The sequence below is a fragment of the Globicephala melas genome, chromosome 1 (assembly GCF_963455315.2).
Source record: "Globicephala melas chromosome 1, mGloMel1.2, whole genome shotgun sequence".
In the NCBI taxonomy this organism is placed as follows: Eukaryota; Metazoa; Chordata; class Mammalia; order Artiodactyla; family Delphinidae; genus Globicephala; species Globicephala melas.
The window spans coordinates 73,100,842-73,125,888 of record NC_083314.1 but is presented as its reverse complement, the minus strand read 5'-3'; the positions used below and the strand labels follow the sequence as shown (position 1 = coordinate 73,125,888).

Below are 25,047 nucleotides of genomic sequence, written 5' to 3'. Positions count from 1 at the left end.
ACCAGTGGAATGGTGGACTTTCATCTGCCTTTGTTTAGCAGTGGTGACCCAGGCAACACCATCCTCCAGCCCCTGCACTCACCTGGCAACAAGAATAAGAATTCTGTGTGTAGAGGCCCCCGAGCCGCTCAGGTGTGAGTGTAGATGCGTCTCCCTTTGCAACAGGCTGCCCTCAGAGTTGCTTCTCCTGTGACTAGTACAGGATGCATGCTGCTGCTGTCATCTCCTTTTCTGCAGACCTTGGACCCATTATACAGAATTCAGGTGGAAAATAGAGCTAAGTTCATACTGTGCGGAGAGACAGTCAGAATCTTTTCTCAGATGCCATATTTTCTAGAGAGACTAGATGATGCTCCTTCTCTGAAGTTCTTCCCAAAGGTGTGACCACACAATCCAGCTTCAGGAGAAGTGATAGGCTAGGACAGAGGCCTCTTTATGCAGAGTTGGCAGGAGGTTTTTTGAAGACCCCAACAGCAGTGGGGTCCTGCCAGAAAGCCTTAATAAGCCTTTCCTCATAACAGGGGAAATGCATCGTCAGGGGAACATCAGAGACTCCCTTATGTGAAATGCCCATTAAAGCAGTGTAGGGATAGCAGCCAGGCCTCCCAGGAATAAGAGATCGGAGATCTTGGGACCAAAGTGTCTAGATGGGGTGATTCCAACTCCAGGAGCAGACCTCAGCATGTGGGAGCTGCCTCAGCACAACAAACAAAGCTATTGTAGGGTGCCAGGAGCAAGGACAATGCACTGAGGTCCTGTGTCTGCCCCCAGATCTCTGACGATGATTGGCAGTGAGAGAAAATTCCTGTGCCCTTGTGGTTGGTTTCTTGCTGATCCCCCACCACCCTGTGCTAGAAAGCGCGCTCCTGTTTGACTGCATCTTCTGCCAGTGCTGACGCCTGGTGGTAGAATGAGTTACTGCATCTCCTTCCAGAAATCATCCTAAACCGAGTTGACTCCCAACGACCTGGAGTGAAATTAAATGGAGCTCTACCTAGAGACAGTGACATGTAATTGACAACCCCAGAGTTCATTTTGGTCGTGCAGACCTATGCTCTTCTAGGGAATTTACATTCCCATAGCCTCTGGGATAATTATCCAGGACTGATTTTTAATGTGGATTGTGTCTCACATTTTCCCGGGGGCGGGGGGAGAGGGGAGAGAAAAGGAAGAACAGTGGATAACCTCACTGTGCTCCCTCCAGATTACAACATCACACCCACCCCTCCTATCATAGAGCCCCGCGGACCCTCTTCTCCCTCCCTCCCAAGCAGAGCATAAAAACCAGAGCATAAGTTTTTTTTTTTCCAAATAAGGCGGAGACAGGCAAGGAACTAAAAAGCTGGTCCAGTCAAGCCTGAGGAGACATAAGGTAGGAGAGACAAAATGTATGAGGAGTCAATGAGGCATCAAGGCTCAAGCTGAGTCTATGAAACAACAGTAGCTCTCCCAGGGGTGGGAGAGCCGCAACGAGAGCTCATGTAATTTGGGACACATCAGAACTGTGCCCTGGCCCGTGCACTGTCTCCTGAGATCTGCGGAACCCTGACTAAGGCTGCGGCTCTCCTTCACATGCCTGGCCAAGCCTGTGCTTGGGAATCTATCCTCTATTGATGCTGCTATGGAGGACAGATTCTCTATATCCAGTGGCCAAGACCTTGCCATCATGGGAGGAAGCAGTTCAGTCTTTGTCCTTCCCACAAACCTCTGGTTGGTGGGGAAGTGAAGATGGAGTCCCAGACCTCGCTGATGAGACCTGCTGGAGGATTGCGTCTTGCTGGAACTCTAAGTTCCCCTGCCAAGAAGGAACACTGTTCTTTATACAGGGAGTCACAGCCCATCGTCTTTTGTAAGGTGCTCTCAAAGTGCCTATTCCTGGCTCCATCAGTTTTTCACTTCTCCTTCCCTATCTGATATCAGGACAATGGGTGAATATGGTGAGAAGCCCCCCTAGAAAGGCCAGCTCAGAATATAAATCAGACGGGAGGGTAAGAGGGCATGGGTGATGGGGAAGAAATACTCTGCTAACCCAGAAATTGAAAGAAAGAGAGAGACACAGCACACACACAGACACACCACACACACACACACACCACACACACACACACACACACAGAACAAGAGATGATTTAGACATTAAAGTGATGATCTTTGACCAAGGTCAAGCTTCAGGTTCACGAACTCAACTTAAAAGGTTGAGTGTGAGCAGATGTATCTATTTATTCATGATTACATTCTTTTAAAACAATTACTATGTTCCAGATAGTCTGTTAGAAACTAGGTACAAAAGAAGACATATCCCTTTTTGCTGGAAGATGCCACTCCATTCTCCTGATGTTAGTCCATGTTGTCTGCTGTGTAAGATGATCCACGGCCAGGTCAGAAATGCTGTGAGATAAAAGTTCTTCCCACATCTGACTGTGTGCATCCCACCTCCCTCCAGATCCCAGTCCGGTGCCCTCATCCTCCAGCACCTACCACGCCATCATTGGTGGGATCGTAGCCTTCATCGTCTTCCTGCTGCTCGTCCTGCTTATCTTCCTTGGCCACTACTTGATCCGGCACAAAGGTCAGAGGCATGAGGGAAGCATCAGGAGGGATTGGGAGTGGGTAGGGAGATCAGTGAAGGGAAGGCTGCAGGAAGGGCCTTTGGAGACTCAGTCGGCCCCTTGGAGAGTTTGAGCAAGAAAGAACACAGCCAACCCTGTGATAACTGAGCACCTCCAACCCCACAGTAGAGCCTGATCCCTTGGTGGCCATCCAAGTAAAATCAAACCTTCCCACTCAGTCAGCTGCTGCTCCCATGCTGCTCTGCCTCCAGGGTCTCCTGCCATAAGACAGAGAACTGCCGAAACTCTGCCTCTCCTTCCCATTCCTTCCTGCACTTTCCTCCTTTCTGTTCAGCCTCATGTTTTTTTGTCCTTTGGTCTCCCTGTGCTTTGTCCTCGCACCACCCCTTTACTTTTCTCTCCTCTCCTGTATCCCTGCCATCTCTCCCTCCCCTCTTCTCACATGCCTTCCTCTCAGACCTCCCCCTCTGTTATTCCTTCTAGCCAGCAGCTGGACTTACGTGGACTGGGCAAATGCTAGCCAGATCTTAGGTTCGTTGTCATGGAGCTGACCTAGCAGTTTCCCTATCACCACCTTACATGCACACGCACATATATACACACATATACACACACATATACACATACACACACCATTTTTTTTTTGGCCTGTATTATAGATCAGACTCTAGTTAAAGGCAGGATTCGTTAATTCTTGGGGGTGTGGTCAGGTGACGAATGTTGGCAGCAAGATGCAAATTAGGGCGGGTGGGGAGGAAGAATAAAGCTCTAGGCAGGAGAAAAATTACGGAAGCAAGGTGTGGGTGGGTGGTGGGAAAGTGGACAGAGGGGCTTCAGAGGTTTGGAAACTGCTCCTAAAAGAAGGAGCCTCTCTCTCTCTCCCCAGGAACCTACCTGACACACGAGGCGAAAGGCTCTGACGATGCCCCAGATGCAGACACAGCCATCATCAACGCAGAAGGCGGGCAGTCGGGCGGGGACGACAAGAAGGAATATTTCATCTAGGGGCAGCCCCCCAGGGACCCCGTGGGGACTGCTGGGGTCATCACCAACCTGGACTTGTACAGAGCGACCCCAGGGCCGCCCCTCCCGCTTGCTCCCCAGCCCCCCCCCCCCCCCCCCCCCCGTACAGAATGTCTGCTTTGGGTGCGGTTTTGTACTCGGTTTGGAATGGGGAGGGAGGAGGGCGGGGGGAGGGAGGGTTGCCCTCAGCCCTTTCCGTGGCTTCTCTGCGTTTGGGTTATTATTATTTTTGTAACAATCCCAAATCAAATCCGTCTCCAGGCTGGAGGGGCAGGGGGTCCTGGGGTGAGGAAAGCAAACAACAACAAAAAAAACAAAAACAAAATAAAAAAAAACCCAGAGTGTTAGGAGGAGAATGAGGAAAGGGTAAGGGCAGGAAAGAAGCGGGGTCAGTTTGGTGGGGGGCTCTCACCAGCCCTCCATCTTCTGCAGCAGGGGCTCTTCCTGGACTTCTCCAGGGACGGGGAGGTTGTGACCAGGAGCTGGAGGTGGCTTTTCCTCTGTTAGTCGCACACCTCGAGCTCTGGACACAGGAGCAGGTACCACCTGACACCACTTCTCCACCCCAACAGGAAAGGAGTGAATGGCGGTCCCCGAGGGGATGTGACCTGCAGGTGGCATGCAGCCACACGTGCGGGGGGGGGCAGGGCTTCCCCATGGGGGAGGACACAGGTCCTTGCAGGAGGGGCAGATTTGGAGAGGAAGGATGGCGGAGATGGCTCCCCACGATGAACGAAGCCAGGCCCTTTTCCCAGGAACCGCCCTTGTGGGGGGGGGAATAGCAGAGCAAGGCTGCCCCTCCTTGCTCCAGCAGCTGTGGGAGAGGCACTGCTCTGGGCCCTAAACTGCATCCGCTTACCCGCCGAGGGGCCCTTCACTCTCACCCGAGCCCCTGGTCTGTTGCACGGCAACCACTCATCTTATGGCCTTGCTCAGCAACTCCTCCCCGTCTTGTGCTGCCCTGTGGCCCTTCCTGTTCCCGAAGCTGTCCCTAGTCCTCCCTCCCTCCCTCAGCAGCCAGGCAGACATAACAACAAAAATACTAAAAGGAGCTTCTCTGCACTGAGCTGTTTCCTGCCCAAACGAAGGGAATAATGTGAGTGCGTGTCTGTGTGTGTGTCTGTGCACATATGTGTGTGAGTGAGAGGCAGAGGGGCTCCTGGGCATGTGGGCGGGCTGTGGGAGGACGGCTCCTGTAAAGGAGGGTTTTGGGAGCTGACGGTCCCTAGGCAGGCTGTGTACCTCACCTGGGACGCTGCTCCGTCCTGGTATTTTCCATGCCATCCCCAGCGCCCATCTGTCATGGAGAAAACAGTCCCAGCGTGTGTTTTTGCTCAGTCGTCCACCTCATCTCTCCCTAAAACACAGGGCATTCAACCCCCGCCTCCATTTCCCCTCTCACAGCCAAGGAGTCAGTGCCACAGCCTTTGCTATGCATCCCCCAGGCCTCTCCCTGGCGCTGACCCTGGAATGACCACTGTCACTTCTTGTTCCCATAGTCTGTACCCGGCGCGTTGAGGGCTGGGAGTGATGCTGCCTGTCTCCTTCCCATCTCCACCCCTGCTTTTGATTTTCTGTCTTCCTTGTGGCCGAGCCGGTTGCCGTGGAGACGAGACTGCTCGCCCTCCCCGCCAGCCGGCCGCCCTGCCTCAGACCCAGGGTGCCCCTGGGCACTGCTCTGCCCCTCCTCCAGCATGTCCTCCTGCCCTGACAACCCAGGGGCGTGCAAAGTGGGGGCAGCTGCAGCCAGCAGATCTGCCACCCCTTTCCGTTCAGGTAATACCGTTGTGAATCTTCCAGCCGCTGGTTAGAGCCCGGGGTCCCCTCCTCTTACAGCAGCAAGGCAGCCTAGGGCCCCAGGCCTGTGGGCTCCCTGCCTCCCAGCACTCGCTTTTGGGAAAATGACTTTTCCTCTTCGAGCTGAACCACTCTGTCCATATTACACAGAAGCCATATTTGTACGGGGGGGGAGGGGGAGGGGCCGTTGTGCTGTGTGTGTGTGTGTGTCTGTCGGTGGGGGGGGGCGGGGCAGGGAGCAGGGAGGGCATCGTGTATCTTTATAATCTTTCTAACTCTCCTGTGCTAATCTCAGAGGGGCCACCCTCAATATATCTGGATTATCCGTGTCCTTCGGCTGCCTCCTTCTTGCCGCCCTTGCTCCTGTTGGGATGCGTGTGTGTAAGGGCTGTTCTGCTGGTCCCCCCGCACGTGGCGCCTCCAGGGGTGGCGTGTGCCTTGCCGTGCTGCTCGCCCCAGGGTATCTTGTATGGAATGGATATAACTCTCCAAGGGAGAGAAGTGTGTTCATCCCCTTTGGCCAGGTCCTTTCATTCCACAGCACCTGACTGCTCCCCATGTCCTGTGCCAGGCTGTGCTGGAGAAGAAGACCGACCCAACACCATTCCGGGACCACTTCAGCAGACCCCCCAAACTCCCTTTCTAGCCCACCTCATGTTGAACCTGAAACTGAAGCTAGAGTCCTGGGAGAAAGGGGACCGTCTTAGCAAGATGGCCATCCCTCTGCACCTTTGCTTCCACCTCCAGGCGGCGCTGTGTGAGTGGGAAAGACCACTGGTCAGAACTGACTACCACATCCCGCGCTTTCTTGGACAAATGAAACAGTGTCGCCTAACCAACCCTGTTTATCTCATCGTTCCAGCTCGGACACTCCATGAGTCACCCCTCCCAATGTCCAGGCTAAGTGTCCCCAAGTGAGGAAATAAAATGCATGGTAGGGGTGGAGGGAACAAAAGAGCAGAGATCACGTGAAAGCAGTGGGATGGTGGGGAGAGGGGGTACCAAGGAGCAGAGGTGTCGGTTTAGGGGCATCCTCCTGCAGGGTGCACGCCTTTTCTCCCTGTGCCAACTGGAGAGAAATAGCTCTCCCCCACCACAAGAAACGTTACATCTTGCTAAGATGCCAGGCCAGTGTAGCATTTCCAGAGCTTTTATGTCCCCCAACAGAAATATGAATAGAGATTACCCCATAGGCAACAGTCCCATATTAAAATATGCTGTCCCATTGTCCCCCAGAGCCTGCTTTAACTTGTCACGTCATGTGTTCTGCTCGGTATGGAAGATGCATTCGCTGTGCCCATAGGTGGCTGGGCAAGTGCCCAATCGCTCCCTGAAGTAGCTTCATTATGCAACCTTGACAGCTGCCCCCAAGCCCTCCCTCCTCGCACACTGAAACACCCAGACCTGGAGATAGCAGTACACACACCAAGACACCTGCCTAAAACCTAGCACTAAGATATGATACACAGGGTACACAGCCACACACACAGACGAGAACAGATAAGTAAGTACATTCCTACACCCAGACGGATACACAAAGAGCCCCTGCTCGCACACATGTGGCTCAGGCTGCCAGCATCACGTGGATCCAGCCACAAGCACCACTAACACCCCCTCCCACAAACACGTCCCTTTTGAACTATCTTTCCTTGGATCAAGTTCAAGGGGACAGAGAAGCAGTGAGAGCCATCAGCTGCCCTTTCCCTCCAACTTCCCAGCACATCTCTTATCTCTGTCTCACACTTCACCTCTGGCCCCCTCTTCCTTCCTTGTGCTTGAAGAATCCCTTTATGCTGGGAACCCCCTGGCTTCTCCACCTTCAGTAAGTCTCCCTTTCCATCTTCGGGAAAATACCCACCTTCTGGTCCCCACCTTTTTCCTTTCCTGAGCGCAGGTCCCCACCAACGGAATCCACCCTCAAAACAGGAAGCCCTGGGCCAGGGCCTCAAGTGGTCCTGAGGTTCAGGAAGGCAGTGGGCGTGGGGTAAAGGCTTCCTGAATGCATCCCCATCCTGCACTGCCCGCCCCATAGCCCTGCCCAGAGCCGATGGCCTTCATTAGTCCCTGGCACTTATCTGGGAACCACAGCCACTGACAGAACTATCCCAGCCCATCTCTCTGCCTGCCCTGAGCCCAGCAGTGTCATGGGGAACTGTCTGCACCCGGTGAGTGTGGGTCTGAGCCCACAGCCCCTCCCTCTCTGCCCCCCCACTCCTTCTGTCTGCCCCTCGGGTCTGTATACCTCTATCCTTCTCTCATCTCTTGTCCCTGCCCTCGTTTTCCTTCTCCCCTTTTTACCTCAGTGTCCTGGGTCCTCCTCATTCATCTTTGTCTGTTCCATCCAGACCTCCCCCCTCCCCGCTCTCCCAGTCCTGTCCACTCCCCTTCCCTTGTTTTTCTTTTCTTTTTTTTTTTAAAGATTTTTTTTGACGCGGACCATTTTTTAAACTCTTTATTGAATTTGTTACAATATTGCTTCTGTTTTATGTTTTGGTTTTTTGGCCGCGAGGCATGTGGGATTTTAGCTCCCCGACCAGGGATCGAACCCGCACCCCCTGCACTGGACCACCAGGGGAGGCCCTTCCCTTGCTTTTCTACGACTCTTTGCTCCTCTTGAGTCGCCCTTCCTTGTCCTCTCCCGCCATCCCCACTCCATCCGGCTCTTCCAGCCCCCACTTCCCCACTGTCTCTCTCTCCCCACCTCTTGCCCTCAGTTCCCAGGATACCCTTCAGTGAGGTAACTAGATGTTCTGATTGCCCCTTCTGAGAATGTCCTCCAGGTGGCTGATGACAACTCTACTAAACTGTCCACTGAAGACAAGATTTGGAGTGAATTTCTTGAGATGTACGATGCAGACTATAACTTCACCGATGTGGAGGCAGCTGCGCCCTGCCACTCCTGTATCCTGCTCGACGACTCCTCGCTGCCCTTCTTCATCCTCGCCAGTGTCCTGGGCATCCTGATTAGTGGAGCTGTCCTCTACGCGTTTCTCAGACCTCTGTTCCCCCGTCAGGTCTACCAGAACTGGTCTATCCTGGTGCAGTTGGCTGTGGGCAGTGCTCTCTTCAGCATTATGGTGCCCGTCCTGGCACGGGGGCTGAGTGGGGCCCTCATCGCCTCCCTGTGCCACCTAGCTCACTTGGTCTCGTATGGCTCAGCCTTTGCCCAAGCTCTGTTGATAGGGTGCCATGCCTGCCTGGGCCCCAAACTGGGTAGAGGTCACGTCCCAGGCCTCAGGCTGCGGATCAGTGTGGGACTTTGGGGAGTGGCTGCCCTATTGTCACTGCCAATCACGCTGGGCAGTGACACTTCCCATGGACTCTGCACAGTGACCTTCAGCGGGGAATGGGAAATTTTGCGGTACATACATGCTGCAGCCTGTTTTGCCATCTTCATCTTGTTGCCACTGGGTTTGTTGGGAGCCAAGGGGCTGAAGAAGGCATTGGGCAGGGGGCCATGTCCCTGGGTTGATATCCTATATGTCTGGTTCATTTTCTGGTGGCCTCAGGGCATGGTTCTGGGATTGGACTCCCTGGTGAGGTCCAGGGCCATGGTGGTGTCAACATGTCTGGCCCAGCAGACCCTGGACGTGCTGCTGGACCTGGCAGAAGCCCTGGCAATATTGCACTGTGTGGCTACACCCCTGCTCCTCGCCCAGGTCTGCTACCAGGCCATTCAAACTTCTCTGCCCTCCCTGCCCCTCTCAGCAACACAGTCTTCTCATCTGGACATCCTTGGATGCAAATCCTAGCTCTCTTCCCACCTGTCAACTTGAATTAAAGTGTACGCTGTTTTTATGAAGCTGGTGGTTTCTTGTTTTGTCTGGGGATGTAGAAGAGAGGGAGGAGAATGGAGAGAGAGAGAGAGAGAGAGAGAGAGAGATTTCACAGCAGACTTTCCTGGCAGTGTCTGGCTGGCCTGGGGAGAAAATGAATGATGTGCAAATATCCTCGGGGCACACAGATGTTCTCTTGAAGTGTGGGGTTACTGCCATCTCAAGGGGGAAGAGCAGGGGGATCAGACTATGAGGAGAGCAGCTAAACCTAAACTAGAAGAGATGGCTTAGCTAGTAAAGAAAGAAGAGAAGCTGTTGCAGAAAGCAAATGAAATCAGAGTAGAAGCCAGAGAGAGAAAAACAGAGAAGACTGAAGATGAGGCCAGAGCATGACTCCTCCTCCCGGCTCAGCCTGTCCAGCCTTCCTCCCTGCCGTCTGTCTCCCTGTTGGCTTTGCTTAGAGATCGGGAAGGTGGAGAGAAGCATCCTGAGGGACCTTGCTTAGCCCAGGGAACAAATGAAGATAATTCTAAAGCCACTTCCCAGGAGTCATCTCTCCCAGGTTTATTTCTCAGCATAATCCTCATCCTTGTGTGTGTGTGTGCATGTGTGCATCTGTCTGTCCTCAATCTGTTAGAACCCACATCCACGTTAGATGAATGCATGTAATAACAGATGTCTACGTGTACACTTGCCTCTCCGTCAGTGTCTGATTTGCATTTGTGTATGCTCCGATCTCTCTCAGGCCTCTCCCTTCACCTCATTCTGTTCTCCTTCCTTGTTCTCAGGATATGGAATCAGGATTTGTAATTCACTCCTTACCAAATGAGTTTTCCTTACTCCGGTTTCTGTATCTAGTCTTCTCCTTGAAGGATGTGTAGAGGGAACTAAACAAACCAAGAAGTTGTGAAGCCTGAGATACTTAATGGGGAAGGGCCTGATCTGGCTGGGTCATCTTCTTGGATGCCAAGAATTTGGATCCCAAATTTCCCTTTCAAACACCTTTCAGCTCTCAAAATAAACCTTTTTTTGTTTGCTACACAAACATACCCTTCCGCTTTCCACGCTGTACCCTTTCACTCTGGGCGCCCCCCCCCCGCCCCCCCTTTCTCTGGATGCTTAGTCATGATCCTGAGGGCTATTTCTCAGCCAAGTTCAGGTGATGATGGGAAGGACCATGAATAAGCCCCACTTCATAAGGGGAACAACTTCTACTTGCACCAACAAATTCACCGTCTACCCAAGATGCCACACACACACAAATGAGTTTCTCCCTCCAACCCAGTTAAAAAGCTGGGGAGACTTGAGAGGTACCTTATATCTGTCTGAATCTAGGTATGGTCTTTCGTTTTTCAAAGATGTGCTATAGGGCTTCCCTGGTGGTGCAGTGGTTGAGGGTCCGCCTGCCGATGCAGGGGACACGGGTTCGTGCCCCGGTCCAGGAAGATCCCACATGCCGCGGAGAGGCTGGGCCCGTGAGCCATGGCCGCTGAGCCTGCGCGTCCGGAGCCTGTGCTCCGCAACGGGAGAGGCCACAACAGTGAGGGGCCCGCGTACCTCAAAAAAAAAAAAAAAAAAAGATGTGCTATAACTGGTTTCTCCCCTAAACCGTTTCTGCTTGACTCTGGACTTTGGAGCTAAGTAGGAGAGTGCAGGAGAGGAGCAGAGGTGAGTTAGAGCATCCTAGGCTTGGGGAATTTTCCTGGGTGGGTGCAGTGACAAATCCTCTCAGTCCCCCACCTCCTGTCTCTTAGCAACCACCAGCTTAGCTGCCGATTGGTGTAACCTAAATTGAAAGGCGGGATTTAGGGACCTATTGAGAGGCGGGAGACATTCTGAAACAGAAAGGAAGGCAGAGAAAATGAAGAAAAAAGACATAATTTACAAACCTAAATTATGCTAAGGTCTCCAACCACAGTTTATGCATGTGTCCCAGTGTTCTCTTTTTTCTTACTCCCTTTCCCGCCTATTCTCGTAGTTTGCCCCCTCCAGCACCTGACCACTCTCAATCCTTCAGACATTGGCCAACTCCTTTACAAGCTATTGGATTCGGAGGCTGACCTAGTTAAGGGGGAGGAGAGGGCATTTTTGACTTGCTGAACCTTCCAGTGTCAACCTGATGCAAGGGAGGCTTAATTTAAGACCACTGGGGTTGTCTTATCTACACCCCAAGCCATGCCTCCAGATAGAAATCCCTCTGCTCAGTCCTGTTAGGGAGACCCTCAGATAGCTCTGCAGCTCTCACATCTTTCACAAAAGAAAGGCAGAGGCAGAAGCCTGCAGCTGATAAGAGGTCAGGATGGGTTGGAGACGCCTCCCCATGGCTATCTCCTCCCCATTCCATCTCCACAGCTTTGCCCCAGTCCCCTAGGGGGCTGGCCTTTCCCTGTGTTATCTACACTGCATTTGGAGAGTTCCTCTGTAAGTCTAACCCTGGCCTCAGTCATTTCTTTAAGGTTTTCCTGGGGTCCTGTCACACCAGTCCATTTAACCCACTGAATGCCACCAACCACTCCCAAACTAGTCTAACTCTGGCATGTTTTCTGAAACCCTTCAGGAATACAAATCCTATTTCCTCTGAACCCTTCAGAATTTAATCTCAGGGAAGGCAGAGACTTTAGCTGTGTATGAGTTATTGGGCCTAAAGAAAAATGCCCTCTCAGAAAGATGACAGCCAGGGAGCAAGCTCTTGGGAGCACTCCACGCCCTGGGTAGGGTCAGTCTGCACTGCCTCTTTATGGAGAGAGACTTATTTCCTAAGGGAAGGTGGAAGATCACATGGACGCCCATAGTTCATTGATTTCAAACTGCAGCTCCTCCCAAAGGATTTAGGAAGCAAATACCTGGTCCTCACACCCTTTTATCTACTCCTATTTGTGTAAACCCCCAGCTCCTTCATCACCTTCCTCCAGAAACCACCCTCAGAGAATTCTGATTGAAAACTTCACTGGGGTTTCAAACCCCATTCACTGCCAACTCTAATTGCCAGGGATTTGCTTGAAAACCACTGTATGCTATCCAATTACTCTCTGGGCACAAGAAGAATCGCAGTTTTAATTAACAATAGCGCACCTTGCAGACGAATGTGACTGTTTAGGTTAATAAACACGTCCAAGCCCTTCCAAATCATCTCTGCACATCTTCTAATGATTTGGGCAGGAGGGGCATGGGGCACGCGGGCTGTGCGGGGAGGTTAGAAGTCCATTCAGCCAAAATGTGTGTCAGCTTTCATCTTCCCTATAACTATCTGGTGGAGGGAAGAGGGAATCTCCAGGAGAAAGGGGTCCTTGAAAAAAATTGACTTAGGGAAATTTAGGGGCATAGTATTGGGGGGATTTTAGGCATCTTTACATCACCCTTAGACTTTTAGAAACTTTTTAGACACAGTTGTAGAAACAAGAGAAAGAGGTCCTTGTAATGCTCAAATATCTCTGATTCATTGTCCAGTTGTTTGCAAATTTGATGTCTTCCATGAGATCCCCAAAATTCCTAACCCTGCCATTTCTCCTCATATTTTGGGGTATGTTCCTACCATATTTGGGGGACACTTAGATGTTGTTTACTCCCTAAGATGTCACAGATAATGTCCCAAGTTCCACCCTTGACCTCCTCAAGGATCATTCTTTGTACTTTTTCTCCTGGGTAATTCTCTGCATCCTGGAAGAATTCACTGCATGTGGCTCCAAACTGAATGTTTCTGAAGGGCCTGGGCCTTCTCTTCTCCCTCTACATCAGGTATCATCAACGAATGGGGGAGGGGAGATCGCAGGTCTCTTGGAAAATCTGATGAACGTTGTGAAGTCTCTTTTCAGGAAAATATAATATTACAGCCCAAATTTGGTATTTAGTTCTCCCCTGCTGTACCCAGAGCTAAACTCACATGCTTTTGCACTGCCTGTTGGGACTTCCATAAGTCTCCTCCCTGCTCACTAAGCCAGAGGCCCAGTGACCCAGGGGACTTTCTGTTCTTTGAATGGGCAAGTCCTTTTTCCACTCTAAGAGTCTTTGCCCTTGACATCTCTTCTGCCCAGAATGTTCTTTCCTGTGCTTTTTGTGACTGACACCTTCCCATACTTGAGATCTCAATGCGAATCTCGCCTCCTCCAAGAATGACCTTCCCTGACATCCAATGGGCTATAGCCCCCGGCCACCTCACGCACCCACTGATTCCCCACCAATTCACCTGAGATGTTTCCAGTGTACAGTGTATCACACATTGAAATCGTCTCTTTCTTCATTTGTCTGCTTACCAGCTTATTTCTAATCTCCCCTTCCTCCCCCACCACTAGAAAACTAGCACCAAGAGTGGGAGAACTTTTCCCCTTTTGTGACTGGAGCATAGTCAGAGCTCAGTAAACATGTGCTAAATATGGGAATTAGTTAATTTTATATGAATAAAGCATGGTCCCCACTCTGGAAGGTTTATGGTCCCATGGGGAAGAGGAACAAGTAAGCAAAGAATTAGCACAGAAGAACTGCCAGAAAACGGAGCTCCTCTCCCTAAGTCCTATAGGCCATCTCTCCCGCACCATGCAAGCATCTGGGGGCTGAAGAGACTGGAGGGCTGTCAGCACACGATTTCTGGGAACCTGATTTCTGGATCAACTTTCAGGTGGCTGAAGCTGGGGGACTTCACCACTTCAGTTCCCCAGCCATGTCGGAGGAATAATGCGTGCTTTCCTTTGGGACAGAGCTGCGAGCTTTGGACGGCAGGGGAGAGCTGGGAAGGGCTGTCATTCTTCATCTTTATTTGCGGAAAAGTGAGTCCCAGGAGACTCACCAGAGTTCTGGGAGAGAGTTTTCCATTGGCTCAGAACCAAATTTGGAGCCTAGCCACCTCCTCACATTTCATCACACTCAGCGGGAGAGCCCACACCCTCCTTGGATCTAAAAGTCATTTCCGTCTCCTTGATGATTTTTTTCTTCTCTGTTCTCCCTCCTCCTCTTCTTTAGTTCCAGCTTAGTGCCCCTGCCCCCTAGCCCTTCCCAACCTCTGAACTCTGGTTCCTTCTTTCCCATTCTGGCCCCTGTAGCCAGAATATGGCATTCATCTCTCTGCAGTTCTAGGTACTTGGTCGGGTTAACCCTTTAAGGCACTTAAGGGTGTATAATTCATTTCATTTAAAGGATGTATTGAGTGCCTTCTAAGTTCAAGACACTGTGAGAGGTCCCAGAAGACACAGAAGTGAATCAGACACAATTCTGGACATCAGCATCTCTCTGGACTCATCTGGTCCCCTCCTGTCCCCTTCCTTCCTTGGTTCGCAGGCTTTCCCAGCCCTCTCCCTAATAACCCTGGACATATCCAGATCCCAGGACACACTGGGAATCTACAAGGCCCTCCGTCACATAGACTGCTCCGTCCAGGCCTCTGTTTCACAGCTACAGACCCTTAGCAAACCATAAAGCCCCTGGCCAATGGGTAGTTCTGTCTCTCTGTCACATCCAGAATGTTCTTTATGTACAGATACAGAGAAGATACAAGAATAAAGGACATTTTTCCTTTCACACTCTTATAAGGTAGATGTGGTGGATTCTGGAAGCCAGTGCAGTGAAGGCCAATTACTCAGAAAAGAGGGATGGGTGTGGAGCATTGGAAAAGAAAGCTGTTTACAAATCAGTTGGCCCTTTTCTGTCTGTGACCTGAGAAAGAGGTGAGGAAGAAATGGACTCTCTTGACTATCAGCCTGGAAGCTTCCAAAAATATGACCATGTTTCTCCTCCTCTACACCTACTCCTTCAGGCCCCAGAAGAGGGCTATTCACTTCACATTCTTGACTGACTGACAGAGAGAGATCTATGGAAACTCTGGAAGTGTGAAAGGAGTAAGTTGGAGGGAAGGTCACTGAGATAGAAAAAACTTTTGCAGAAATTAAATAAAGTTTGAGAGATTAATACAAAACGTGTGTTTTAAAAAATCAGTTGCATATGGGCTTCCCTGGTGGCGCAGTGGTTGAGAGTCCGCCTGCCGATGCAGGGGATGCAGGTTCGTGCCCCGGTCTGGGAGGATCCCACATGCCGCAGAGCGGCTGGGCCCCTGAGCCATGGCCGCTGAGCCTGCACGTCCGGAGCCTGTGCTCCGCAATGGGAGAGGCCACAGCAGTGAGAGGCCCGCGTACCGCAAGAAAAAAAAAAAAAATCAGTTGCATAAAAGCAGGATGGAAGAGGCGTGGCTCAACAAAAGTTCTTATGAAAAAAAAAAATTTAGAGGTTTCGCTTGGGCACAGGTTAAAGATGATTCAATAGTGTGTGTAGCAGACTGAAAAGCTAATGCAGGCTCCAGCTGCATTAAGAGATGTGGTGTACAGGACAAGGGAGGGCACTACACCATCCTCTCCTGCCCAGGACAGGCCATTTGGGGAATAAACGGCTCAGCTCTGGGTACCAAATGTTGGACACTAACAAATCAGAGCTCTTTCAAGGGGGGTTGCCAAAATGATGCCACTCCAGAGACCATGCCTCTTCTATAAGCAGGGGCTGGAAGAGCAGGGTTGAGTGTGGGTGGGGCATTGACTCTGGAAAAATGTAGAAAAATACACAGCTATCTTTGTATAACTGAAGAGTTGTCCTTGAGAGAAGCATTAAACATATATGTAGCTGGAGCTTTAAAACTAGAAACACGGGATGTGGAGAAATAACAGAGATCGATTTTGACTGAAAGTTAGGAAAGGCTTTCCTCAACAAGATTGCAGTTTACAGGGATGGGCTGTGGCATTCTTTTTTTTTTTTTGATAATGTAAAAAAATAATACACACACACATGCACATACACACACACACACACACACACACTATGTGCTCTATACTGCTCTGTGTTCTTGTTTCACAGTGATGGGCATAGAGGATGAGGGCCTTGCTTTTGTCAATTTTAGAGACCATAAGAGAGGCAGAGATTAGACACTAAACACACAGATAAATTACAAATGCTGTTATAAGAGAAAAGAACTGGTGCTATGGAAAAGAATAAGAGGATAGAACTGATTTGAGTCAGGATTTCACAGTAACAGAAAGGACTCAAGCTGAGGCTGGGCAGTAACAAATCATCAGAATATAGTCGAGGGATATCCCATGCTTTGGGATAGAGCCAGGACCAGTCCAGCAGCTTTTTCCCAAATTGGCAGTGCGTCAGAATCTCCCGGGAAGCGATTTTTTTCAACAGCCCTTGACTCAAGTCAGGATATTCTGAAGCCGAATAGTTGGGACTAGAAGACTCTGAAAACCCTAAGGTGATATGTTAAATGAAAGAGCTATAGACTAAAATGCATATTCTTTGATTCTGGTGTCTGGGTCTCACTTGTGACCATTTTAATCTCTTTGCTTGGATCCTCGAATTAAAGTCCTCTGGCTCAGAGCTGGGATGCTTTGGTCTCTTCCAGACCTGGTGTGTAGAACAATAAAGGGATTCTTAGCCAGATATGCCCCTGACCTGAATTTTTCCAGGCGGTGGGTACCATTCCAGGCACCAGCTGCTGCAGAAAAATTGTAGCTGGTGCCTGGGGTCCCTCTAGTGGTCAGAAATTATCACTTCGGCTCCACTTCTCCAGACCCCCGTTTAGCCAGAGAATTATTTTCTGACACAGGCTCTATGAGGATGAGGAGCCTTACGAAAATAAAGCAGAGAAGCCTAAACACATATTTTAGAAAGTTATTCACTAGAATTAACGTTAATAAATAGAAATGGTAAAACTAAGAAATCGCTTACCAAATTCCTCCTGCCCCTTGCCGTGTCTTAGATGATCTCAATTTAGGTAACTTCTAAAAACCAGAGTTGACAACTCCCCAGGACACCAGGCCATCAATTAGGGACTCCACGGGTCCTTTCAATTCCCTGGGAACATACAAAATATGAGAAATGGGTATTTGGATAGAGCATTGGGTTGAGTTGGGAGACAGGGATCGTGGCATTCTGAAACGTGTCATTTACCAGCTTTTTGAGGTTTAGTTTTCCCACCTGAGAAAAGGCAGGTAATGACATTGGCCTGCCTAGCTTACAGATCTGACATAAAGATTAAATGAACTGGCAGATGTGGAAGCTGTAAAATGAGTTACAGCTAGGAGGAAATACAATGCAATTAGTATTAAAGTTTGCCGGGCAGGCAATTGGTTAAATAGTCCATTGCCTTCTGGGCAATTCCCCTGAAACGTTTTTGCAAAGGCAATAGTACATAGAACGAGCTGGACTGCTGAGACTCACCTCCACCTCTGTCCTTCTGTCTCCACTTAACCCTGTGACCAAAGGGCTAACAGAATCTGTCTGAGACAGTTTAATAGGAAGCTCCCAGGAAGTGTGCCTTTAAAAGAGAGGCTGAGCGAGTGGGGGTGATGGTGGTGGTAATAATAGGGACTGTTACAGGCATCTTGCTGGCATTTGGGCTGGCTTTTGCTGCATTACAGTATTATTTAGGGCAGAGCACAAAGTGTTCCTGAACTGCCAAAAAGTGATATCACCTAAATGCTGTTTATGATACCCAACCTTTCCCCAGGGACCCTAAAATGGCCACATTCCAGCTCTTCTCACATGTTCTCTCCTATAGTTTCTGTCCCTTGGAATATGGCATCTTTGGAGGCTCCTTATTGTGGGAGAACTTACCTGCTCAGCAGCCCACGGTGAGCTTCCCCCAACTCTTTGGGAAAGATTAATGCTACATATTCTACACCCTTGCCACTCAAAGTGTGGGTCATGGATCACAATATTGGCAAGACCTGGGAGCTTGTAGTAAATGCAGACTCTCAGGCTCCACCCCAGACCCACGGCTTAATCAGAATCTGCACTTTAACAAGATCCCAGGTGATTTGTTGGCTCATGGAAGTTTGGGGAGCACCGCACAATTTGTTGGATATTCAACCTGGGCTCTGTTTTCATCCAGCATCCTCCATCTACCACCCTACCCCCAGCAGGTAGGAGACCTGGTTCCCTGAACCTTTCACTTCTCCAGTCTCCCTGCCTTCCAGACTCCACTCCAAAATTCAGGAATTATCATGCAGGGTGGGGTTGGGGGGGAGGTCCTGCACAGACTGTTTCCATGTTTTAGACAAAGTGAGATAAAAACCACACCCAGGTTCCTTCCCAGGCTCCCTCTGCCCCGGAAGGATAGATCTTCCTCAAGTCTTGCCCCAAATGGCACAGGTTTGAGGGCTGTGGGGCAATGGGGAATACAGTCTTTCTACCTTTATTTTCTCCTCTTACCCTGGGTGAGCGGGATCTCTAGGAAGGGCAACAGTGGGAAACTGTCAGTAAGTCAGATATGAGGTAAGAGAGGATAAGAAGTGACCACGTGTTGAGGGGTTGCCAGCCACAGAATGGAAAAGGATCACTCCCTCTAGGTAGTGAGGGGACCGCACAGCGTCACACCATACACAGAGGCAGGCAGGCACACTCACACTTGCCTGTGGGCACAGCCACACATCACATTCCCCTTCCAGATGCTGTCTGGGCACCATGCCCTTTAGGCAAAGGCCGTGCTGCCCCATCCTCACTGGCCAGGGCTTGTCTGCATTTGGTGGCACAGACATAACTCCAGCAGGCTGTCTCGGATCTACTGTGTGGTCTGAGAGTGTCGGGGATGGGAAGGGGATGGGACGGGATGGTGTGGGGAAGGCCTCATAGTCTAATCCCTGCCACCCATGTCCACTCTGCTGATTCCCGAAATGACTGCTGTTAGAAAGCTCTCTCTCATTGGTAAACATTGTCCTCAACCGGGTTCCTCTTTTAACATATATATTCCCTTAAGAGGGGCAATGAATTAAGAAACAGACACTAAGTGCAAGTTAATTTATCAGAAATGTTGCTGCAAGGAGGGTCGAGGGCAACAGCAGAAAATCAGGCAGCTGAGGAGGAACAAAGAACCAAATGCAAGGAGGAGCAGAGGTGGGGGAGCCCAGATAGACTCTCCCAGCCTCACAATTGTGCCAAGGAGTAGCTCTGGTCCACGGTGTAGGATGTGGGCTGGGATTACACAGATCCAGCTCCTTGGAGCAAGTGGAGGAACTAGCATTTCCAGCCTTCTGATGGGCCCACCATGCTAGAGGAAAGCCAAGCTTTAGCTTGGCACCTACAGTCCTCCCTAAGCTTCCCCTAACCCACCTCTCCAGCCTCGCCAAGCATCCTGAGTTCCAGACATGACTCACAGCTCCCCAAAATCAAATCACCTTCTCTCGGGACCCCATGCCTTTGCATGGGAAAAGCTCTCTACATCTCCCCTTTGTCTGGTCAATGCCTAAACTTGTCTTTCAAGATTTGACTCAAGTGTCCCCTAACCTGTAACTATCCTCTTTATCCTCATAGGTTGGGTTGGTGAATTAAGTGCACCTATTCTGTGCTCCCAAAGCATCTTGGGCACAATAGTTACTTTACCCTGTGTTATTTAGTCTCTGTCCCTGTGTGTTGCTGCCACTAGACTAGGTGTCTTAAGAACAGAGTCTATGGCTTCCTTATCTTTCAATTTCTATAACCCAGCCCAGTACTGGACACAAAGTATGCATTTTATTTTATTTATTTATTTATTTATTTATTTGTGGTACGCGGACCTCTCACCGTTGTGGCCTCTCCCGTTGCGGAGCACAGGCTCCGGATGCGCAGGCTCAGCAGCCATGGCCCATGGGCCCAGCCGCTCCGCGCCACGTGGGATCTTCCCAGACCGGGGCCCGAACCCGTGTCCCCTGCATTGGCAGGCGGACTCTCAACCACTGCGCCACCAGGGAAGCCCCAAAGTATGCATTTTAAATGTTAAATGTCTGTTGTGTGTATTAATGCATGTACGGAGGACAGAGGTTAAGTACCAAAAGGGAATATCTAATCAGAAATTATGCAACTTGTTCAAGCATAAATGGTTAGGAACCAGAAAAATCTAAGATTTGAACCCGGGTCTGTGCTTCAGAATGACTTCAACTTTAAAGCCCTTGCTTCTTCCTCTCTTGCATCCAGCTGGTGATGAGTCATCACAGCACAGCCCTGTAGCTATATTTTCCATCAGCGATTCCAGACATTCAGATCTGACCTTCTGGGAGGGACCTTAAAGTGAATCAGGTTCTGCCTTCTTGTTTTCTAGCTGATGGTTGAGTCTCAGGGGTATAGAATGTTTCCTTTTTATTCTGGTACTGAGAGCAACATGATAATGTTGTCATATTATCACATAATGGTCTAGGCCAGGTTGGGATGGGAGGGGCTGGGGAATGAGGAAGGGGCCAGAGAACACAAAGCCCATCTTCTCCAGATCAGATCACACTGAAGCAAAGCAATATATATTGATTGATCAAGAGCTACGTGCCCTAATCTCAAATCCCAAATCCCAGCTATGGGAAAAAGGTGGCCTAGAGAACAAAGAATATGTTTATCCAGCCACCCCTGCCCCCCAGCCCAAAGGGAGAACTGGGCAGAATATATCACTTAGAGCCCACTTCCTTCTGGCTTCACCACAAGGGTCACATCCAGATGTAGAAACTAGTTAAGAGGGTCTCTCATTTGGGTTCATTTGCATACATTTGCATACCCATCCAAGAATGCATAGTTCATTCTTAGGCAATTTTCAAGTAAATATGATTATTGCCACCTTCAGGTTGTCATGGATAGATTTTGCTCTTCTCACTTTCCTTCTCATCTGTTCACAATCCCCGAGCCTTGACACCGGGTGACTGTGTACAGGTGTTGTGGGAAGGGCAGTGCTGACAGGGGGACAGGAACATCCAGCTCCAGCTTGGTGGCAGAGAGAGGGGCAGCAAGGGCAGCTCCAGCAGCCTCTCCTGAGTCCCTGTCCTCAGGACAAGCTGGGGGAGGCTGCTCAGTCACATCTGCTGTGCTCAGACGAAGATAACAACTATGCTGATTGGACGTTCTTGGCAAGTTACATGGTTTCTCACTGTTCTGGTGGCAGTGCAATACAATAAAACCCCTTCTGTACACAGGACAGTGGGCACATCATGAACATTATGTGAATATAAACTGTGAAGTCAACCATCGGGCTCTTGGTCCCTTTAGAATCTTTCCTCTTCACCATATTATCCCAAGTCCTCTCCCCTTTTCTCAGAGAACCAGCCTTTCCCACTATTTGGCTCACAGTGGGTTCTTCCCAACAGCCTTTTAACAGTGCAGAGGCTCAAAAAGACCCAGAGGGGAGTCTATTTGGTCTTTCAGGCTGCAAGGCAGGCAGCTGGTGCTGCTTGGAGAACACAGGAAATAAAGGACAGGGTCCTTGCTGTTCTCCTTGGCATGGGAGGAGAGTTTGAGAAGCAATAGAACATCAGGACTTTCCTCCTTTGAGTTGGTAAGTCAGAGAAAAGACTCTCCTTGCTGGTGATTTCTGTGAAATTGAATACTCAGACAGCATATAAGTGAAATGAGAGAACTGTTTCACCAATTTCATAGATTCAACATTCTCCTATACTAATTTGCTGATCAGCTAATCAACAAATATCTTCTGTGCACCTCAGGAAGGTATTTATTAAATACCTACAGTAGGTATTTAATAAATACTTCTAATTTTTTTGAATGCAGTAGAGGTACTGTGCTAACATCAATCATGGGATTTGGAAGCTAAAATGTACACACCCTGCCATCTAGTAACTCAGAGTCTAGGAAGATATTTGAAATACTTTGTTTGTATTTAATAATAAAACATGTAATATTGTCGTTGAGAGCAGAGGCATTGAAGGCAGAGACCAAAGTTCAATTCACAGCTGTGTGACCTGGGATAAGTCATAGAACTTCTCTGAGTCGGTCTCCATTGAAAGTGGACCAGCAACTACCGACGACATAGGGTTATTTAGAGGATTAAGTTGCCTGACATGTAAAGAACTTAACACATTTCTTGGCACTGAGAATGCTTTCAGGATGTTAGCTAAAATATAAGAAAGGCATAATTAGGTAACAAAATGTATGATTTGGAGGTGTACAATTTTTGGAATTAGAAAGAAACTTAAAAACCCTCTAATCCAATGTTTCCCAAATAATGGGCTGTGGACTGTTGCCAATTTGTGACAAATTTTTTACCAGTCTACAGCAAAATGAGAAAACAAAAAAAGCAATGTAACAGTAGACTATTCTCTCTGTGTTCAGTTTCCTTTTTTTAACGAGCTGATAAAAGGCAGATGGTAAGAGTGTTAATCCTATGTAGGTCCTCCATTTATTATCACTGTTGTTGTTGTTGTTGTTTTGTTCATGAAATTTAAACCTGAGGACCACTATGGTATCAGACCAAACTCCAATCAGTAGCATAACCTTATAAGCTAATCTCTGGGTTCCATTTGAACACTTCAAGGATCAGGGTGCCACCCTGCTGGGAAATTCCTTTCCCTTTGGATCCCAGATAGAGATAAGAGAACAAATATAACCCCTGTTCTACACAACTGCCCTTCAGATGATTGAAGACAGCAACCACGAAGGAGTCTGGGATAGTGGGCAGAGCTTTTGGTGTAAACTAATTTCCAATTCTACAAGAGTGTTGGGTTCCTCCTCTAACCTTCTTATCAAATAGGCCAGGAGCATCTACTGCTGAAGAATATTGTGCGGATCAAGGAAGATAATGCACCTGAAAGCACTTTCCGAATGGTGATGTACCATGCAAACGTTACATTTATAGTCACAGGGGGCCCCATTTCCATCAGGAGATCTTCGTACAGCACAGCATCTACTCTTTACCATCAGCTTTTCCTCCTCTGGACATGGATGGAATGGTTGATGAATGCTTCCCACAGAATAGTCTGAGCAAAATCTAGTCAACTATATGGAGTGAAATGAGACAAAGAGCTGAATTGGGTGGTCTTTAGGGTCCTGGGTTCCATGCCTATCACCCCTTTACCCCTCCTGACAGGGGAACCCTGTATGCCATCACAGCACAAATGGGTCTTGTTTCCTTTCTGGCCGGCTAAAATCCCCAGAATCCAGGACAGCTATTATTTTGGAGCAACGAGAAACTTTTTCCTTTTTATTTTGGCTTCCATATTACAACCATGTTTAATCTACCTTTTCCGACTTAAAAAAATCCTCGCTTCAAATTAAATGGCAACAAAAGAAGAGTTTAATAAGACTGCTTTTCCTCTGACATCTGTTCCCATTTTGTCTCCTCCATTAAGTCTATATTTCCTTCTTCTTCCTGTTACAGGAGTATCCCCTTTAAAAGCCATATCAAATTATTATTTTGCCAAAGACCTATGCATTCTGCTCTTGAACCTGCCTACAATGGCCTGAGAAGAGTTGTGAAGTAGATAAAAGTAGAGCATAGGGGTGAAGAGTGCCGACTCTGGAGCCAGCTTGCTTGGATTCAAATCCCAACTTTTTGGTGTTCTGACCCTGGGTCAGTAGTTTAATCACTTTGTTTTCTTAGAACCTTCCTCTGTAAAAGCAAGATAAATTTTACACCTACTTCATAATGTTCTTCCAAGGAATCCATGAGTTGATATATGTAAAGTGCTTAGAACAATACTTGGCACAACAGCAAATCCTCAGTAAATATTGGGCATTAATATTATTACTGTCTTTATAGGACCACGTGAACTTTTGGATTTGTTATGAGTTACACATTCTTCCTTATATCTTTTGTGCAGGGCTTTATTCAATCTGAGCTCATCAAAGAACTCTTTATGAAGCCCCATGGGTTTTGTTAGCTGCCTTCTCCTTTTTTTATCAGGATGACTCATGGTTATATTATTTGAATTTCATTTCTTAGAAGTGCCCATCCCATTAGAGAGTGGAGCTCCATTCTTATTTTGCATCATGGATCATAAGATTATAATCCTTTGCTCTGAACTTTCAAAAATCTGCCCTCCTGGTGTCTGGGGTACACTGATCTGAATATTTGAACTAATGTATTCATATAATGCTTCCCCAAAGGTATTGAGATGGTTGCCATATTTTATTATAATAAGAGGATACCCTATCATTTATTATTAGTTTTCAGAAATGCCATAGTCACTTTCCCCCAGTTTCCTACAACATATACATCATGATCCAGGTCTTTCTTACTGGTCATAATTAAGTCCTGAGTAGCAGTTCCCCCTCATTGCTTTTTCTACCTACTGAGAGATTAAGTTGTCAGCAAGGCAAGGGAAGAATTCATCAGCTGTTCTGCATGAGACCTCCAGCAGATGTCCTGCTAGCTGAAGTCCCTCATCACCACTAGATCCTGCTTCTCTGCCAATTTTTGCCATTCGGAGAAAAGAGGTTAGAAAGATATCTATATGCCAATCGCACAAGGACCTGCCTCATCTTCTCTGTAAGAATGAAAGTTCCCATAAGACTTCCTATTCTAAGCACCCTTCATGCATTCCTAAGACTCTGCTAGATTTATTTATTTTTTTTTCATCAGCTCTTCTCCAGACTTTAGGATTTTTCCTCGACATGGAGCTTCTTTGGAAGAAGTATCTGTTAAATACCCCTTTGGTATCTGACTCTGTGCTCTGTGGGTCAGAGCCCCCACCACCCCTCCACAAAGCGTATATCTCATCCAGAACTCTGCAGAGAATGTAAGATACCTGGGCTCCTGGTGGACTTCTTATCATAGGCCTCTGACTGATGCTGAATCATCACAGCTAGCCATTCAGCTGATCTGATGGTTGTTGGTTAGCTAAATGTATTTCTATGTGTCTCCCATCTTCATAGTAATTCTTGTTGTCTCAGCTACCCTTCTTATCAGGAAGAGATCATCATTCATAGCAGTAATAATCAATGTTAAATGGGAGGTAAGTTCCTTGAGGGCAGGGGCCAGCTCTCTGATTTACTCCAATTAGCAAAGGAGGTCAATGAAACAACAACAATCATTTATTGAGCATCTACTATGTGTCAGACACGTGTTGGGATAAAGAATACAAATAAGACATGTTCGTCTTATCTCAGAAACTCATAGGCATTGTGGAGATAGGCATATAAACAGATTATTGCAACACAGTGCA

General features: G+C 48.6%; 2 protein-coding genes across 7 annotated transcripts in view; both read left to right on the top strand.

Moving 5' to 3' along the window:
- CADM3 (cell adhesion molecule 3) overlaps window positions 1-3,694 on the top strand; it is a 29,434-nt gene extending 25,740 nt beyond the window's left edge. For both annotated transcript variants that reach the window (XM_030841919.2, XM_030841920.2), the window contains 2 exons: window positions 2,444-2,569; window positions 3,457-3,694. In XM_030841919.2, coding sequence (XP_030697779.1) covers window positions 2,444-2,569; window positions 3,457-3,575 — 245 coding nt within the window. In that variant the 3' untranslated portion in view covers window positions 3,576-3,694. The remainder of the gene's footprint in view (window positions 1-2,443; window positions 2,570-3,456) is intronic.
- A 140-nt stretch (window positions 3,695-3,834) lies between these two features.
- ACKR1 (atypical chemokine receptor 1 (Duffy blood group)) lies at window positions 3,835-9,192 on the top strand. 5 transcript variants are annotated; one of them, XM_060297638.1, is made up of 4 exons: window positions 3,835-4,689; window positions 6,138-6,304; window positions 7,423-7,555; window positions 8,159-9,192. In XM_060297638.1, the coding sequence occupies exons 2-4, from the start codon at window positions 6,207-6,209 to the stop codon at window positions 9,140-9,142; spliced, it is 1,215 nt and encodes a 404-aa protein (XP_060153621.1). In that variant the 5' UTR covers window positions 3,835-4,689; window positions 6,138-6,206; the 3' UTR covers window positions 9,143-9,192. The 5 variants fall into 5 exon arrangements, with proteins under 5 accessions (XP_060153621.1, XP_060153619.1, XP_030697778.1 ...); XM_060297636.1 differs by lacking the exon at window positions 3,835-4,689 and having other exon boundaries at window positions 5,600-6,147; window positions 6,253-6,304; XM_030841918.2 differs by lacking the exon at window positions 3,835-4,689 and having other exon boundaries at window positions 5,601-6,304; window positions 8,171-9,192.
- The last annotated feature ends 15,855 nt before the right edge of the window (window positions 9,193-25,047 follow it).